Source organism: Pimephales promelas, chromosome 15 (genome assembly GCF_988280905.1).
Source record: "Pimephales promelas chromosome 15, fPimPro1.hap1.1, whole genome shotgun sequence".
Lineage (NCBI taxonomy): Eukaryota > Metazoa > Chordata > Actinopteri > Cypriniformes > Leuciscidae > Pimephales > Pimephales promelas.
The window spans coordinates 24433794-24452374 of record NC_142783.1 but is presented as its reverse complement, the minus strand read 5'-3'; the positions used below and the strand labels follow the sequence as shown (position 1 = coordinate 24452374).

The following is an 18581-nucleotide window of genomic DNA, read 5'->3' as shown; positions in this document are numbered from 1 at the left end:
AGGATGTTACTCAAAAATAAATTCAACAAAATGATTGCCATTACATAAGGACTAAAATATCCTGAAAAAGAAAAGGCAAGCTTACAGATGAAATAGTGGTATTTACAATGCAGTACTATCACTTCTATACTTGCATGCTTTCCGAGTGCAATTTCTAAGGCAACAAATGACTAAATTTTTCTGAGAATATTCGTTATTTGATTAACAAATATAATAAGCCTCCATTTAAGTTGTCATTAATAAAGCTAAAAGGACATCTAAACATTGGTTCTCAAACAGGAAGCCAGGGTCTTGATAACAAAAAGCATTAAAATAAGCTTAATCAAGATATTCATTCACCCTCTCAACAACTGTTTGTTTCTTAAAAAATATATATATCCAGAAAACCCTTAACATATGATCTAAATTTTACTTTTTACTTAATTAATTTAAAACAGAACATACCTTTCTAATAAATAAAAATACAAACCGAAATAAGTCAGAATCAAGTCACAAAGTAAAGAACAAATGTGTGCAAATGCCTAAAGAGCAGGGGAACATATTCAAAATACAAGCCACAAATAGTTAAATTAGAACCCCAAAAAGTTGACAAATCTGGCCATAATTTTGTTATTTTAATAATTTCTTTATATTTTTATTTGTCTTTTTAACTGCAGTCAATAATAAACGCTAAACTGGAGTGGCAATCTTCTTAGCTAAACATGTTCACAGCATCCAAGAATCAAATTAAAACCAGCAAATATGTTTTGAAATCGCTTGTACCCTAGCTGATCGAAACAACTAAAAAATCTAGTCTTTCACTCTGTCTGTGTCCGTTTGAGTCTTTTCAAATTGTATCCGAAAAACACTTAATGGCTTGATATCCTAAGACATATTAAAAGATCAATTTCTGACCACACCGTATTAATAAAGCATGCTATACAGCCTACAGAAAAGTAAATACGCCTACTTATATGGATATGAGTGTATGTATATATGAAAATACTTATCCAGTAAATCACGACTGAATAAAAGAGTCATGTAAATTCATTGGTTAAAATGTGAAAGTGAAAACACTTCAGAACATTTAGTCTGGAAACTTCATTATTTCAATTAATAATGAGCTATTCAATTTATTATTTAATTAAAATACTTTAAATTTAAAGTAATTGGCAGGGCCCAAAAGAAAAATTAGGTTCTAATAACAAAATTCCTCTAGGGGCCTACAAAAGCTGAAAACCACTGATCTAAAGTACTGGCTCCTAGAAGAATGGGCAGTTGAAGATACTCACTGGCAGTGCTCATGACATTGCGCCCCAGCGTGTTAGTGTTGTTGTCGCTGCTGCTTCGGCTCAGGTTCATGTTGTTGGTGGCATTGGTGCGAGACATGTTGGGCGCCCTGCGGACGAACGACTCCATCAAGCTGGCTTCGCGGGAGGACAAGTTGGGGACACTGGCACTGGAGCTCATGGGCGCTCCAGCTGCCAATAGTGAGCTGACGGAGAGCCGCGCGCTGGTGGCAGAGCACAAGGGCCTCTGGGATGCAGCGTCCTTACTAGACGACTCTGAAACCGAGCTGACGTCAGGAGAGCTAACGCTCACGATTCCCATAGAGATGGCGGGCGAAGTGCCATCGGGTGCTGGTGTTTTACGTTCGCCGCCTTCGCTTCCCGTGTCCGCCGTTAGTGTGCTGGTGCTGGAAACAGAGCCGGCTTCTGCAGAGGAAAGCACAACTATTGGTTCTTGGCCCTCCGCCCCCGGGGGCCCTCCGACGATGCTTACTCCCTGCTCCAACAGGCTCTCGACCCTGCGCTCCACTCGGGTGGAACTGAGGCTTAAATCGCTGCTGCTGGCCACGCTACACACCGAACTGCTACTACCCTTGCGGCTGGAGGAACTGGCCCCCGCTGTGGAGGATGAGCCACCCTTGTCTGGGCAGTTATTTTTCACCAGGCTGCTCCAGGACTGCGGTGTGCCTGCAACAGTGGATGAGACAGGTTTGGGTGACGGCGCTGACTCAGGGTCGTACCCTGGCGCAAGCTTGAGGTCAAACTTCCCTTCCGCACCCATACGATACGAGTTTGAGCCACCGGCATCCCAGGTGACATCAATCCAGCCTGGAAAGTGGGGGAGGGGGGATATGAACGGGTGAGACCCAGCAAGAGAGCAGAGAGAGACAGCAGCAAGTCAAAGACAACAGCTTTTGCTTGACACTGGACCAGAAACAACAGAATAAACCAAGACCATTCGATGAGGTCAAATTTTGTTTTGTTTTGTGCCAAACCTATTCAATTCATATTCATACAACTGACAATCATCTAAGAGGACAACCAAATAACTCTGGTCCAGGTGAAGCAGTGAGGTAGAAACATGAAGCACAGAAAATGACAAATTAAAAAACAAAACAAAAAAGCAGTAGAATTTTGCAAATGCCAAGCTACAAAGCCACTTAAGAAAAAGAACAGAAGAATCATTTCGGTCAGTGTCAAATACACTTGCAATGGAGTTCGTTCGGAGCTTGCAAATTGTGACATCAACATGCACTTGGCTTGACTGATGGAGACAGGTTAAAAAGGCTGTTTTACACACCGAGACATAGCTGCCCAAAGAATCAATAGCAACAGAGGGGATGCTAAAGAAAATACGAGTAGGATATGTAAAAATGTTACCTGTTAAGTTGGGGGGGAGGGATAAAGGTTGCACTTCAAAATAGCAAACTAACAAAAACAAAAAAGTATGGAATGACAGTTGCAGAGAGCAAAAAGTAGTAATCTAACACGTATCATTGAACTTCAGAGTGTGAAACAGATAGTTTATCATTTCTTCATGCAGAATAGAAGCAAGAGGAAAAAAGCACCATATAGGGAAGTTAACACATGGGAAAAAAAGACTAGTTTCAGATCAACCCCACCACAGTTTAATTTTCTTTAAATACACAAAGCATTAGTGAAGTCACTTGAAAATAATAAGGGCTGGTCTGAAAACAGTCGCTCTGAGGCAAGATGGGAAAACAAGTCCAAATGTGATTTAACTTTAGTTGTTTTACTGTGTGAACGTCAGTAATGGTTAACTCCATCTCCCCCCTCACTTTTGATGGATTTGCTGCAGAAAGCTCTAAAACATGCAAATGCACTTGATGTTCACAATTTGTTTCCCTTAAACACTGAAGTACCACTGAACTCCATTGTTGTTGATTGGTCAGTAATGTAGTGGTCCGATGCAGTGATGCCTTGAAAACCGCTGAACAGAAATCTGCTATGGCATAAGCATTACACATTGTGCTGTCCTACACAAGCTACCAAACTGTTGGATGCACACACGAAGAGCCAAAGAAGTGAATCAAATTCTCACCATTATGGGCCTCTCCGGTCACAGTGCCCTCTCCAGCAGGATTGCCATCCTGGTCCCTCCACTTCCAGTCAATGCCACGCACCACCCGTGCCCCTGGAACTATGTACTTCATCACCTGAGAGCGAAAGAGACGGCGCTGTCGTCTCAAGTTGGCCTCTGCCTCCTTAACTGCTTTACCTGACAATGCAGAACAAACCTTGGCTGATTGGAAACATGAGCAGAGACAAAGCAACGTCAAATTAAAAAAAAAAAGGCATGCAATTAATGATGGTCATTTTTCTTTTGTGATACTTTAGAGAATTTAAAATATGCTTACTCAAGAGCTCTTTTAATGACTTCCAGTTAATAGGTTAATCAGTATCCAATACTGTCATGATGAGAGATGTCTTTTTAAAGTTGGCATTAAATGTAAATTATTATTGTCTTTGATCTAAAATCAAAAAAAAAAAAAAAGCCTCTTTTCGATAATCGATTTCACTTCCTTCACATCGCAACTTTAAAGCCAAACTTAAGAGTTTGGAGAAATATGTAGTAGTTGCATTATGAATTATGTTGCTTTGGGAACCAAATCCCAACAGGAAAAAAAAAAATAAATAAATAAAAAAAAAAATTCAGATGGTTAGATTACTGCAATTAGGTCAGTCACGTCAAATACATTCACATGCGGACAAGAAACAGCTCTTGAGTAAGCATAAATATTATAATTAAATTACAATATGACAATAAGTAGTATTAGAAATTAGTGGCATTTACCCAGCTGGTCTTCACACACACCAGTAACAGTGCCATAGATCTCTAGACCAGAAAGGGAGAGGTAGTGTGTTTGTCCGCTGGCATTCTTCCCCATCTGTTTAATACGAATGTGTCTCCAGCCCTGCTTCTCATCCTTGGATGGATCCAGAGGCCAAGTGGCTGTCGACCTAATGCAGTAACATGAGTCATACAAGTATGTGCACCCACAAAAAATTAATTAAAAAAAAGCAATAATAGCAGTCTATTATAAAAGCAGGCAAAATACAACACAATAACACACATACCCTGGCTCATTGAGAGAGCTGTCATCCACATGCGTGTAAAGTGTCATCCAGTTCTGGCCATCTTTGGACACTTGAAATACCCAATTACGGAGGGCGGACCGACCGTATCCACGAGCGTGGCGAAGTGTGTACGCAGAAGGGATGACCCATAAACCAAGGTCGATGGCAAACCATGCGTTTTTATCATCGTTGGTGTGACAGTTGAGGGCTGAGCTGTCTCGGCTCAGGATGTCTTCAAGTCGGCCATAAGGCAAGTTTCTGCCCTCTGAAGAGGTCACCACCACTAATCCATAAGCAGCTGGGTTCACCCATTCATACGCAGTCCTGTGGACAAACGGAAAAGGAATAACTTTCTTATGCATAATTTTTTCTAAATGGGTCATATTGTGTTTCAGAGTATGAGAATGATCTTTGTTGATTATTTATATAGGTTTTAATTAAAATTGGTAGTGCAAAAAAAGACAAATCTGCTCACTTCGCGTTGGTGCCAATCCAGTACACAATTCCGTTCTCGTCAAAGTCATGTTGGTGCCTGAAGGTGAAGCTCTGGCCCTCTCTGAGCTTCCTAACAAAGATGAATGAGGACCTGTCAAAGTCATACCACTGCTTGGCCACCTGGGGAAAGGGAGGAGACAAAGTTATGATCTTTTCTCAGATTCGTGTGGAGATACAGAGCAGTAAATTTGGAACAGAAGAAATAAACAAAAAAGCTTTCCTACCATCTTGAGTAGATACTGCTCCAGTGACTCAACAGTGGCCAGCGGCTCCATCTTTAGCATTCTACCAGTACGATCAATCAGGGCCGTTTCACCTGGAGCACGCTCCAAGCGGAAGCGTAACCTCCTTGTCAGTATCTAACACGACAGAAAAAGATTTAAATTAAATTATAATTCATAATGAAAGATGTCACTGTTTCACATGCACCAAAACTAAAAATACACATCCAAACATAGAGATTGACCTGTAAATTATACGTTGAGCCTGGTGTATCATATAAGTGTAGAGGTAGCCGCTCTATTGACTCCAACACTGCTATCAGTTTGCGGATTAAGGCAACTGCGGGTCGGCTAGAAAACAGAAACAATTAAATGTATGACAAACAAAAACAAATTAGTGCCTAGGTAGGACACAATGAACTTATGTGTAAGACAAGATATACTTTACCTTTCATCATCTTCATTTTCAGTAAACGCAGTCTTGAACACATTTATTCTTTCCATCAGAGGCTTACAATCATGTTTCACATCTAGTTCCACACTCTGTGACACAAACATGTAAATAAAGTAAAAGAGTAATGAGTATTGGGAATCAACGTTGACATGTTTACAACTGACAGTAATGTAGTCTTGTATGTGTGACTCACATTGCTGAGGACAGTAAAAAGTGCTTGCACGAGGCCACTGCTGCACATTTCATATGGAGAAATGGTGTTCTCATCTTTGAGAACGACTATTAAATTCTCCAGAGCTGTTTTCATGAGGTCTCGCCATGTGTTTTCACCTTCAATACACTGAGGGGAAAAAAGCAACAAAATCTTACCATTATTTTCTTTTTAACCTCAACTACATGGAAGATAAAATAAACTGACAAAGTTAGCATAATTATACCTGTCTGTTAGTATGCAACTCCCAAGCAGACTCTAGCTGGGTAGCAATGTTTCTCAAAGTGACCACTACCCCTCTCGGCATACTCTCCACAGCCTTGAAGTGATCGTCGTACAGATCTCTGGCCATGGTTTTCACCTACAGACACAGATGTGGAAAAAATATTTTCTATGGGGTTTACAGAAGGGGTGTAACGGTACAGGTATTTGTATTGAACCGTTCGGTACAAGGCTTTCGGTTCGGCACACATTTGAAACCAAACGATTCATTGGACCATTTTTCCTTCCGGTAAAAAATTTTGTTCATTCACACTGGCATGACCAGCACAATGTTGCCCAACATCAAATGGCAAACGTGATGAAAGCGGAATGAATCTGCGCTAATCATTTTTGCCTAACGGACCGTTATGAGTTGACCAACGTCAGAGCAACGCATGCCAATCTTGATCAAGCAAAACTGTTACTACACAGGACTAAGAAATCCAATAAACAAGGATCTGAATCCGCCACAGAAGTAATAACATCGCTGCAAGATATAGTGAGCTTGCATTACATTCAAATTTGAGCACTTGAGGACCAAATCAGCATAACAGAATGATTTCTGAAGGATCATGTGACAAGGATGACCTCAAATTTTGAACAGTTGTGCAACCATGGCTCAAATAGGCATGGTCAAAATTATGAGTCAAGTTCTAAAGGATAAAATAAATTCTCAGTAATCATACCTTCTGTTTAGTTTTTTCCAATTTGGATTTAAGCTTTCTTCCTCGCTTACCAGTCCAGCCAGTAACAAACTCAGACCCTGTTACAAAACAGAGGCACCAATAACTGAGTTAATTAGGAAACATACTGAAAAAAAAAAAAAAAACACTTTTAATCTATTATTTCAAACTTACCTAGAGAGGTTTCTGCCGTGAAAGAGTGCTTAGTGCCTCGGTTTGACTCAAACACAAAGCCTGGTAGGTCCTCTTTGAGGATGGTGGCCTGCTGGCCATCTGAATTATGGATGGCAATCTCACCCTCTTTCAGACAAGTGAGAGACCAGTTGCCCACAGTGAGTTTGGTGGGACCTTGTGTGGACAGAATGGGCTGGCTGGCTGTCACTGGTTTGACCTGACTCCTGGCACGCTGCAGCTTCTCCAGAAACTCACTTCTGCTCTCTACAGGTAGGAGGGAAAGAAAGCATCAGCTATTAGAGCACACAGGAGTTGATCAAAGAAATCAAATTTATTCAACTGGTGTCAGGAAGTAATTTTGTTTTTTCATTGATCGAGGAATCTGTGTGAGGGGGACCAACCCGAACTATCAGAGCCACCCTCTGGGCTTCCGCTGGAGTACATGGTGGCCAGTTTACCATCCAGGATGAAGCGGAACCAACCATTGCTTCCATTGGAGAGCTCCAAAGCAGCTGCGTCACTCCAGATATAAAGGCAGTCCCTGCCTCTGATGATGGACCAGTCTCTCCAGTGGTAGGGCTTCCCCTGCTGGATCTCTTTGGCATCCTCTTGTGGTTCATCATCCTAGAAAACAGAAAAAGATGAACTTCGAGCAATTTCTAAATATTTTCAAGATTTTTTTTTTTTTTTTTACAAAATAATTGCACAACAATAAAGACATGAATCTAAAATGAGTTGATTCAGACCTTCTCAGGCTTGGCCTCTTCTTCATTTTCATCATCTGACGTGGGTCCTGCCAGAGTGGACACCTTATTAATGACACCCAGTCTGGCCAGCTGATCTAAAAACACATCACCTCCCTTATCCACTAGATCCCTAATGATCTGAAGTGCCAGCAGGTGACCATCATCATCATCCTGTGAGAGAGGAGAAGAAAGGTCAGCAAGACTTAACTTTAGCCCTATTAAATAAAAAAAAAGATCATTAAGAGGGAAAGACTAAATTATCTGACCTCCTGATCCAGGACAGTTGCAGTGATCTCCACAAGTACAGTGGGCAAGTTGTGTCCAGCATCAGAGTCACACACTTCCTTAAGAAGAACTTCAGAACTGTAGTGCACCATTTTTCTGATCAGAGCTAAACTGGCTTTCCTGTAAAAGAGATGATGCAAACTGTTATCCAAAATGCAAAAAATAGCACTAAATATAGCACTTTTGTTGTTGTTGAAAAAATGTACTTCAACACTGATGGTCCACATTAACCCCTCACCTTATTGAAGGCAGCATGGTTTGCTGAAAGGTCTGTGCAAATACTGGGAGCAGCCTTTTCAGGTAGATGGGTGCCATCTCAGGGTCACCTTTCGGCTCACTGCCCTCTTCCTCTTCTTTATTAATATCCTTCTTTTTCTTGTCATCCCCCTTGTTGACAGGGCACATCCAGTCTCCTACATCACACATAACAAGAAACTCTTTATCTGAAAAATCTACAAACTTATGGAAGTCATCATTATGAAATGAATGGTGAGTGACTGCATTAAAGGACAAGGGTGTAATTTCTATGCCACCAGCATCACCACAAAGTGCAAAAATAATAGTTTTTAAACAGGGCTTTCCAAACACTCCATCATCTGCCACTGGTTGTCCAAACAAGCTACTCTGTCCCAAATTCACACAATTGGTTTAGCCAATACTGCGGTGTCTGACTGATTTGAGAAATGACAAAGGCAATGTTCTGGTTGCACCATATGGCCTCAGTGTTGACATTTTTCAGCAAAAAATAGCATAGAAATAGTTTACAATAGCCTCTGCATTCTAAGAACATAAGAACAATTTAGCTTTATTCTTCTGAAGCATTTACTTTCAAATAGCCAAGGGGAAACAACACACATATTTTATTGGTGTGACCGATACCAGTGGTTAACTGAAATGTCATGAAGTGAAGATAAAAGCTGATGGACTCACCAGGTGACTGGAGAATTGCTACAACCTCACTGTGTCCCCTTTCTCTAGCTTTGTCTAACGGAGTTTTTCCATCTTCGTCTCTCAGGTCAGGGTTGGCCCCATGGCGCAGTAAAGTCTATTGTGAAAAACAAATGCCATAAAATAAATATAATGTGTTAATAACAATGTATAATGAATATAGAAATCCTAGGTCACATGACAAACACTTTACCTTGGCTACTTGTGGCCTGCCAAAACAGGCAGCATAGTGCAGAGAGGATGACCTCTGGCCTCTATTGACATCAGCACCTCTCTCACAGAGGAACTCCACCTTAAGCAGAATACAGTGAGACCTTGCAGTAATCAGAAATCTATGTTCATCTGTTTCACTGACCCCTTTCTTCTAACTTACGCAAGCAATCACCAGACCAAGAGGGCCAAAAAATTAGGTTGCATTTATTTTCATTACGCAGGGCATTTGTAATACTGCTGCTGCCAGAATTCAGCCAGAATGCCTGAGTCAGCCAGAATTACAATCATGCCAATTCAGCCGTGTCTCCTCCACATAACCATATTGCACAACGTAAGAATAGTGTCGTCATAAATTCAGCATGTAACCTTTATTCATAAGTATGTGGTTTGTTTGCTCATGCTATTGCACTGTCTAAAAGGTAATTTCGTGTAACATGTGCACTGAAAAAAACAAAAACAGCTATAAATAAATAAAGCCTACCATCTCTTGTGTTCCAAATGCAGATGCCCAGTTCAAGAGAGTCTGTCCTACATCATCCATGAAATTCACTTCAAATGCTTTCAGGGGGAGGGAAAAAAAGTAAAATGTACAAGTCAGGTAGGATGTCGCCTCAAAGCCTTCAAAGTCCTTCCCACCTAATATATTGATCTTGCATGCACTACTCAAACACTTACCACCGGTGTCAATGGCATCAATGAGAGCATCAGTGTCTTTGCTGCGTATACAGTCAATAAGCTGTCGGTGGGAACGTTCCCCGGAGCTGTCAAGACGCCGCAGACCAGGGATACGGCCGGTAGAACCAGCTGTGGATTTGGGCAAAGCCTTGCGGCCCTCAAAGAGCAGCACCAGCAGCAAGTCCACCAGCCGCATGGTGTCCAGCACGCAGCGCTCATCCCCCTGCAAAGCACTCTCCATGGAGTCAGGCAGCTCTGAGCGCAGGAGATCCTGAAGGAGGAGAGGAAACACAAATGTCCATAAATGTAACCAGTAGAAACTGGGATTTCATCTAGTAAATGGCTAGAATATTTCTGTAAATATATATCTTACATGTGTGACAAGTGGTGAGCCTCTGCAGAGTGTAGAGAGCAGACTGACAATAGTGGACACTTGGTTGCTTAGTTTAGAGTCTGCAGCAGATGGAGTAGCTCCACTAGAGGTCCTGCCAGGCTTGCAGGTGGAAGAGGGTCCAGATGCCGTCCCTCCTGCCGCAGCCATACGGGACAGCAGCTCTTCTGTCAGTCCATGCTTAGCTAATGGGGCTGGGTCAACTCCACGCCGTGTAAACCGGTCCGCCAGTGAAGCAAAGCAGCGCAGAGCTCCATCAGACACCTGTGGATTTCACCAGGACAATTATAATTTAGTTTTTCATGTTACATTTGTGCGTCATTTTTACCATCAATGCCAGTTCTCTATACCTATTAGGATGCATTAAATTGAATGAAAAGGAGAGTAAAAGCCATTTATAATGTTACAAAATGCTGTTGTTTTGAACTTTCTTTTCATCAAAGAATCGTAATTTTAGTAGTTTCCACAAAAATATTAAGCACCTAAATTGTTTGCAACATTGAAATATTAGAATGATTTCTAAAGGATCATGTGACACTGAAGACTGCTAAAATGGAAAACGGTTCTTTTAAATTGTAATATTTTCCAATATTACTGTTGTTACTGTATTTCTGATCAATTAAATAGTCTTGGAGAGCAGAGTCTTTTTTAAACAAACAAACAAAAAAAAAAGTTTAAACTACCTCAAACTTTTGAATGAGAGCGGAATTTTAAAGGGTTAGTTCACCCAAAAATGAAAATTATGTCAGTAATTACTCACCCTCATGTTGTTCCAACCCAATAAGACTTTAGTTCATCTTCGGAACACAAAGATATTTTTGATGACATTTGAGAGCCGTCTCACTCCTTCATAGGCTGCAAGGTAATTGATAACTGCCAGCCCAGAAAAGTTGGTAAAGACATTGTTAAAATAGTCCAAGTGACTACAGCGGCACAACCTAAAGTATACCAAGCGACGAGAATACTTTTTGTATGCAAAAACAAAAAGTTCATAGTATAACAGCACAGCGCTTCTGGGCTGTACGTCAGAACATAGACATACACTTTTGGCCGATGTTGGTCATGTGTGACAAAACAGCTTAGGAGAATGACATGGAAGAGAAGAGATGGTTGAATAAAGTCGTTATTTTTGCGCACAAACAATATTCTAGTTGCTTGATGAACTTAAGGTTGAGCCTCTGTAGTCTAGTCTATTTTAACGATGTCTTTAACTTTCCTGGGCTAGCAGATATCAACTACCTTGCACCCTATGAAGGATTGAGATGTTTTGTGTTCTGAATATGAACCAAAGTCTTACGGGGTTGGAACAACATGAGGGTGAGTGATTACTGACATAATTTTAATTTTTGGGTGAACTAACACTTTAAAGTCTTCTGTAGCCTTTTGTGAGGAACGGACTGAAATTTATCTCACACAAAATATAGTGCAAATTTTTGGGTGAACCATAAGTTTTAGTTATGTACTACCTGGTGGTCTTCATGTTTCAGCAGACTAGACAGGGACTCCACACATGTCTCAAGGGAAGAGTCCTGTGGCTCCATCTTACTACAGAGGCGAGAAACTACTGCCATGGCAGAGTGCAATGTGTCTTTGTGCACAAGATGACCGCTGTCCCTAATGAAGCTCAACACACAGTTCAGTCCACCCGCTTCAAATACAGCTCCAGATTCCCGTGTGCAGATCAGCTCCAGAACCTGATGACAAGACGGTATATGATATGACCATCATGCATAGTGGAATTTACTGCACCTTTGTAAAAATCAAGTAGCTTCATAGAGCATCATTTCAACTGTTAAACCTCATATTAGCATATTGACTGAAAAGTTGTTATAATTATAAAAAATAATTATAATTTAATTGAAAAAAAAAAAAACACCAGCCAAATAAAGCAATATTTACCTTTACACATTGTTCAGCCAGATCTCTGCTGGTCCTGTTGTTAAGCTCCACCACCACTAGCCGGTTACACAGGGCTTTGATGGCTCCATCTACTCCCACAATCCTGCGGGTGCATTCAGCAGAAACGTCCAGGTAGTAGGTGATGGCCCTGGCTGTCACTTCCAGCACGTTATCTGGTGCGCTCTCATCCAGGAAGATCTTACACAGAGCTGGGAGAAATGTCCGTGGAGGACACCTATGGTGGCGAGACAGTGGTCAGAGTGAAATGAAGATACACATTAGGGCTGCACGATAACAGCAATTCATGATTTACTTGTTGAATAGCACAATGGTGATATGCGATGCAACAAATCACTTATTATTTAAAGCCAGAAAATAATTATATCTAATATGCATGTCTCATGTTCTATGTAAACAAAGCATTATGCAAACCTCTCAAAGCTCTCGTTTACACTGCAGGTCTTGATCCGATATTTTTGACGGTCCGATTACACGTTCTTTCAAATGTGACCCATATCCGATTCATGAGTTTACACTCGCCTACCTATCTAAAACATTGCGCATGTCTTACATACCACGCAGAATCAATGGGCTACACGTAAATAATGTTCTTTGTTGTATTTTTCTGTCAAGAATCAAAAATCAGAATGTCTAGTAAGGGGAGAACTTCCACTCAGTAAACTTCAGGGTATCGGTTGAGTTTTATCCGATAGATACCACCAGTACCTACTCTGTATTTTTTAAACGGTGCAGGTGCTTAAGCGGTTCTTGAAACGGTACTTAAGAAAAAGAAAACCGCACACACCAAAAATATGTGTCAAAAATAATATCCTTTTATTTACAGAGCCAAACTGGACAGAATATTAACTTAAAACAATATAATGACAAGTAACATATGGTAATCATAAATAAACCAATATAAAATAAATTCAGATTTAAATAATATCAAATAAAACAATACTGTATAAAACAATGCAATAAAACTGGAGATTAATAGAGATTACTACCAGGTAATCTAATATTGACATGGCTACAGGTTCCCATGTTTTGTTTGCTTGAATCAGTCATGTAAATTATCTGGTCATTGTACTAGTTACGCAGCACATAGCTTGGCGAGTTTGGTATTTCGTTCCCACCGCGTCTTAGCTACGGAGCTTTGAGTAAACCAATGAAAGGGTTAACTCCCTATTCCCTCTGAATAGGGAACGAGACACTGCGTTCACTGCCAAACTCCTCGCGCTGCTGACAAGCTTCCTTTTTGGCAGAGAAATCTGAGGAGCAGATGATGCACGTGCTAATATAATATGACCACGTAAGAGCATCAAGGCAGCGCCCGCACCATAAGCCAATGGATTGACGTGATTCTATATGGGCTTCAGACAATCGGCAAACCTAATAATAATAATTAGTTATAAAAATAGTGCTTGATTATCATAATATAATGTTTGACTGACTCACGTTCAGATAATTAAAAAGCTGGCAAGTACATAAAATAAGATATCAAAATCTTGAAAAAAAGGAGCATTCTCTGGTATATGTCTGAATTTCTTAATTAAATTGACAAAATTCAAAAGCTGAGATTTTGTTTCATATCACAAGTAACAAAGCACAAAAGATAACAAGCCAGATTGTTTTCTCATTCATCAACTGAAAATATCCATATATTTAACCCAGCCCTAACAATCAACAATAAATAAAGAAATGGCAGGCCTAATTTACACATGTCAACTTTGTGTAAAAACTGCAGTTTGTTGAACTTTGGTTTAAGAGGTCTGTCGTATTTCTCCTACGGGTAGCCACCCCGTGATCTACAGCTTAGATCAAACCACTAGTGACTGAATGTGGTCATCACATTTAAAACCAAAATAATCCCACAGAACGAGGTGCTTCCTTGTTTGTCTTGAACTTCTTCAACAGCTTTTGTGGCTTCCTTGTTCTGACCTCCAACGCCTACCCAGTTTACAAAATTAGCAAGAAACACTGCTGATGCAACAAATTTAATTATACACTTTTTAAGACGTGTAAAAACATTAACAATCTTGTGCAACCCATTAATATTGTATGTTAGACTGAGTTGCTTGTTTATCTAGTTGTAGCAGACTTAACTTAGTTCAAAATGTGAAATGTGCAATAAACTTATTTTAATCTATAGATTGATACATCTGAAATGATGTATTCATTTATTTATTTTGTTTTAATCTCAGGGAACATGTTCACAGTTGTAGTATGAGCATTACAAATGCATTTTTCTCCCAACAGTGCATATTTACACAACTATTTATAGGATATTTACTTTTAAGACTATACATACACATTCTCATATGATATCTAACAAATTTAAATCCATAGGTTGGATTATTATTGAGCTCTACTTACCAACGAAATTAGCTCCACGGAAAATGTTTTACCAAACACCCCTCTTTTGATTTGATTTTTGTTGTTCATATTACATAAAAAATTTAAGAAAATGCTGTGAGGTCTAAATTCAAGTGATTCATATGTTTTAAATACATTAGAATTGTTTTTTTTAGATAAAACATGTCGGCCATAACATCAAAATAATGATTAGCTTGGTCTAAATGTTAATACAGGTGCATTACTAGTGTAAGCATCCCTGGAGTGGAGACATTTGTGTTTATGAATTAATGCTAGTCACTGATCAGAAAATTGAATGCTAATAGAGTCACCAAAATTTTAACACTAAGATCAGACGATACCATTAAACAATTTTTATTTTTTTATAAAAGGGTTTAATCCCCATTGGCAAACTTAAGTTTTTTTTTTTTTATCTCCGAGTGCCTTTGCCACACTTCCACAAGTTGTTGTACCACCCTTTTACATTTTGTAAAATACTAAAATTAAATTAAAAACATTTATCAACAGTTATTTTGTTACAATCAAAAACAACGAACCACAGAAATAGCACAGAATCAGTATTCACACTTACGTTTCGAAGCAGCGGTCGACGTTGTCTGACATGAGCAACAGCATGCAGAGCTGCTCCAGGGCGATAAGCTGCATATCCCGCTCATCGCCCTGTCCCATCTGCAGCCATTCCAGCAGTGTGTCCGGGTCCACGTCCGCCATGACGCCCCACTACCCTATCCACCCAACACCCAGTCACCCCGCCAGCAGCAGGAGAGAAATGAACAGGGGCAGTCACTGGTCCTCTTGATGTCTCATCAAGTCGTCACCTTCATAAGAAATAGAAACAAAATATGAGCATGGAAATGACATCTGGGATATAACATGTGACGAGAACGCCACAGAAAATCCTAGGCAATGTTGCTTTGGGCCTTAACCTCAACCTTCTCCCACTTGTTTGGTGCTGAACTGAAAACACAACCCTTGAGTAATTGCATGGAAAATGTTGGTTATTATGAAATGGGTGGAGCACTTGAAAGGTAAACTAATAGGAGTAAATCAGACTAATAAACATGATGAACGGCTGCCTGTAATCAAAGCACTGAAAGAAATTGCTGTGATTAGCGAATTAGTAAGCTCAGCCAACAACAGTTTCCATGATGAATAGTTCATCAATGACTCACACTGTATGGACTAAACAGCCCATCTCTTCACCAACACACAGTAAGCAATTCAAACAGAAATCACTATCCTTTTATTGTTCTGAGAAACAAACCATTTAAGAAAAGAGCAGCACTACTTTCCTGAGACAGGCTAGCTGAGCCAAGCGCGAGGATAAAATCATTAGAATGGGAGATTTATGTAAAATAGCAAAAGTCTGTCCTCCATTACTGGCTGGGTGGCTACAGACATGCTTCAGATAGATCCACCACCTTCTTAGAGACTAACAGAGAGATCCACTTATCAACAGATTAAGTGACTAACTTGATTCAGAAAGAATGTCCTGTGTAACTTGACATTCAAAGCAACTGTCTGTGGCCTAATCCACACATTTGCTGGATGTAGAGATGAAAAAATAAAAATAAAAAAAAAACCTGAACACATGCACACCACATTATGTGTTGCTGCTCTAAAAATCCAAATATGAATGAACATCACCTGATAGTGATCAAATTAGACAAATATATGCCATAGCCAATGCATTCATCATAACTTTTTAATTCATGAGCTGATATTTTCAGTTACTTTTTTTTTGGTTTCATAACCAATTTTTAACTGTAACACTAGGCCATTGTGAACCAAAACAAGTTCTGATGCCATTGCTCTGGGGTTACAATTTCTCTTGGAAAGAAAACTTGTTTACTATAATTATACCACCTTTAAATGAATGGGATTGGTTCATTCCCAGACTATTAGTACACCAGAGCAACAACATTCAACTTTAGCTTCATATCGTTATTAAGGTTTTATTTGTTGTTAATTAATGTAAACCTATAATGATTGTATCCAATTTGATACATTCATTTAGAGCCAATTTTTTGGTTTAAACTACCAATAATATGTTGTACACAATCATACACAGTGAGTCTTCTGCCCTCTGATTGATAGCTAATAGTTTTTCAGTAAGTAAAAGGCCTTTACTTTAAAGGCACAATTCTAAAAAGTTCAACTTTCAGATTGTGGTACGCTTGCCTTTTTGCTGTGAACACTTTAATGATTTTTTTTTTATAATAAAGTAACATAATACATTTTAAATTGTTATTAAAATTTCAAGATTAACATACTGGAATGAATCAGCAAAGGTTTACTTGATCATTTTTGTTTCAAATCATGTTCAAACGCATCAAATATATGATACAACAGGATTTTATAATTGTGAGTATTGCGAGAGAATTGCTTTTAGAATAGAACTTTGATGATAAAACTAAGCATTAAATATATTCTTAAGACATATTAGATATGAAGTGAAAACTAATACTTATGAAAATGGTCTGATACACAGTAATAAAAATATCACTGAAATAACAAGCAATCAGAATGTCATTTAATGCTGTGACCATATTCATAACGTCACTAAAGTTTGCTAATTTCAGGCCTGTGACTAAAACCGACACATTCATTTTTCTCCTGAAGTTGACAACACAATGAACACAATATTGAATATTTTATAGTAAACACAATATTCTCACCAAATCATAATTTATGGGCAATGAAAGTATAATATATCAAATTTTATACAAAAAAATATTAATAAATTCTCATGACAACTTGTTCTTATGTCTAAACTAAGGTTAAAAAATGTTCCATAATAGGGACTTTTATTTTATGTCAGGTTTTGCAGGCTCATTCCTACCTAAGCTAAATAATAAGAAAAATGAAATTTAGTCTCGAATAGAAAGGTACGTTAAGTTCCAGACTCCAATTTAATTTAAGTAGTGAAGTATTTTTATATTCTGTCTGCTGTTATTCTTACAGCATAGAGATCAATACTTCAAATAATAAAAGTTTACTGCTAAGCAGACATTCAGCTTATCCGTGACTCCTGCTTTCATGACACTTGATGTTTCACGAACAAACATGATTCTAATGATGTTCTTTGACTTTTTGCCATTGCAGCTGACTAAGGAGTCAAAAAAACAACTTGATTGCAACCGATGTCATCATGACACCTGCCTATACAGCAGCACAATAAAACCTTAACGTTACCTTCACATTGAACCTATGAGCGTTAATATTGTGTAATTGCACAGTTTGTTTTATGTATAATATCATGTCGCGTGTTTAACTTCATGTTTGGCCATCTAACCAGATCCTGAGAGCCGAACAAACAGACTAATTAAACCTGAAAATCTTAAACAACAAACAATACGACGCTATCAAACATAATATCTTCGATTAAACGTTAGAGAATGCAAGTTAAGCAAATAAATAGTCATATTAACGTTCAATCTAGTCCTGTGGCCTCTTTCTTGAGTTCAGACAGCTTATGTTAGCTTATTACACGCCATGACAGGGCCAAGAACCCTTTAATTTCCTCGTTAAAATCCCATTTAATGAAATAATTCCACGGCAAATGATAAAAACACAAATGATCGGCTGAGAAAGGGAGGTTTAATCAGCTGGGATTAGCAAAAATGCGCCCTGTTAGCGTCACTTCGACAGACCTAATTAATCTCAAACTTAATTTACGTCATTCGTATTAGGTATTAATACATTTTCCATCCACAAATATAACCGGTCAGAAAAAATGTTAAGCTAAAATACAAACAAATAAATAAAAAACCCAAGTAACACTACTGCGGCCTTGTGTTTACCAGTAAATCTCCGAGCTAAAGTTGAGTGGGATCCCGAGGCCTGATCGCGTCTGTCAGGCTGAGAAACGAACCCTCGGCCGAGCGACACAAACACTCACCGTTTATCGCCGTACGACGAGAAGAGAAGAAAAAACACACACAGGGTGGACAAAATGAGTCTTGGGATAAAGTTGTCAAACGGCAAGATGTGAATATTGCTTCATTCCCCGCGTCTGATGGTTGTAACGTAGAGGTCAAAGTAAAAGGGAAGGCGACGGGTGAAATATTGAGTGAAATGGAGAGCAGTCGAAAGAACTAGTCGACGCTCCGCATATCACGAGGCTCCGCAGTAGCGGTCAGGAACAAACAGCGAAGCGGCTCAGCGACAGGGGGCGCTAAA

General features: G+C 39.3%; 1 protein-coding gene across 7 annotated transcripts in view; it reads right to left on the bottom strand.

The window, feature by feature from the left end:
• hectd1 (HECT domain containing 1) overlaps positions 1 to 18550 on the bottom strand; it is a 28506-nt gene extending 9956 nt beyond the window's left edge. For 3 of the 7 annotated variants that reach the window (XM_039678129.2, XM_039678496.2, XM_039678265.2), the window contains exons 1-26: positions 18301 to 18550; positions 14971 to 15217; positions 12024 to 12258; positions 11591 to 11818; positions 10107 to 10388; positions 9734 to 10004; positions 9540 to 9616; positions 9039 to 9137; positions 8828 to 8942; positions 8136 to 8310; positions 7879 to 8017; positions 7613 to 7783; positions 7268 to 7490; positions 6867 to 7130; positions 6696 to 6772; positions 5975 to 6109; positions 5731 to 5877; positions 5532 to 5626; positions 5329 to 5434; positions 5087 to 5221; positions 4843 to 4982; positions 4368 to 4691; positions 4084 to 4250; positions 3331 to 3531; positions 2649 to 2696; positions 1272 to 2096 (exon numbers count right to left, since the gene is read on the bottom strand). In XM_039678129.2, the coding sequence (XP_039534063.1) occupies positions 1272 to 2096; positions 2649 to 2696; positions 3331 to 3531; positions 4084 to 4250; positions 4368 to 4691; positions 4843 to 4982; positions 5087 to 5221; positions 5329 to 5434; positions 5532 to 5626; positions 5731 to 5877; positions 5975 to 6109; positions 6696 to 6772; positions 6867 to 7130; positions 7268 to 7490; positions 7613 to 7783; positions 7879 to 8017; positions 8136 to 8310; positions 8828 to 8942; positions 9039 to 9137; positions 9540 to 9616; positions 9734 to 10004; positions 10107 to 10388; positions 11591 to 11818; positions 12024 to 12258; positions 14971 to 15110 (4819 nt within the window). In that variant the 5' untranslated portion in view covers positions 15111 to 15217; positions 18301 to 18550. The remainder of the gene's footprint in view (positions 1 to 1271; positions 2097 to 2648; positions 2697 to 3330; positions 3532 to 4083; positions 4251 to 4367; positions 4692 to 4842; positions 4983 to 5086; positions 5222 to 5328; positions 5435 to 5531; positions 5627 to 5730; positions 5878 to 5974; positions 6110 to 6695; positions 6773 to 6866; positions 7131 to 7267; positions 7491 to 7612; positions 7784 to 7878; positions 8018 to 8135; positions 8311 to 8827; positions 8943 to 9038; positions 9138 to 9539; positions 9617 to 9733; positions 10005 to 10106; positions 10389 to 11590; positions 11819 to 12023; positions 12259 to 14970; positions 15218 to 18300) is intronic. The other 4 variants (XM_039678207.2, XM_039678328.2, XM_039678564.2 and 1 more) reach the window with 4 other exon arrangements.
• Positions 18551 to 18581: the final 31 nt, after the last annotated feature.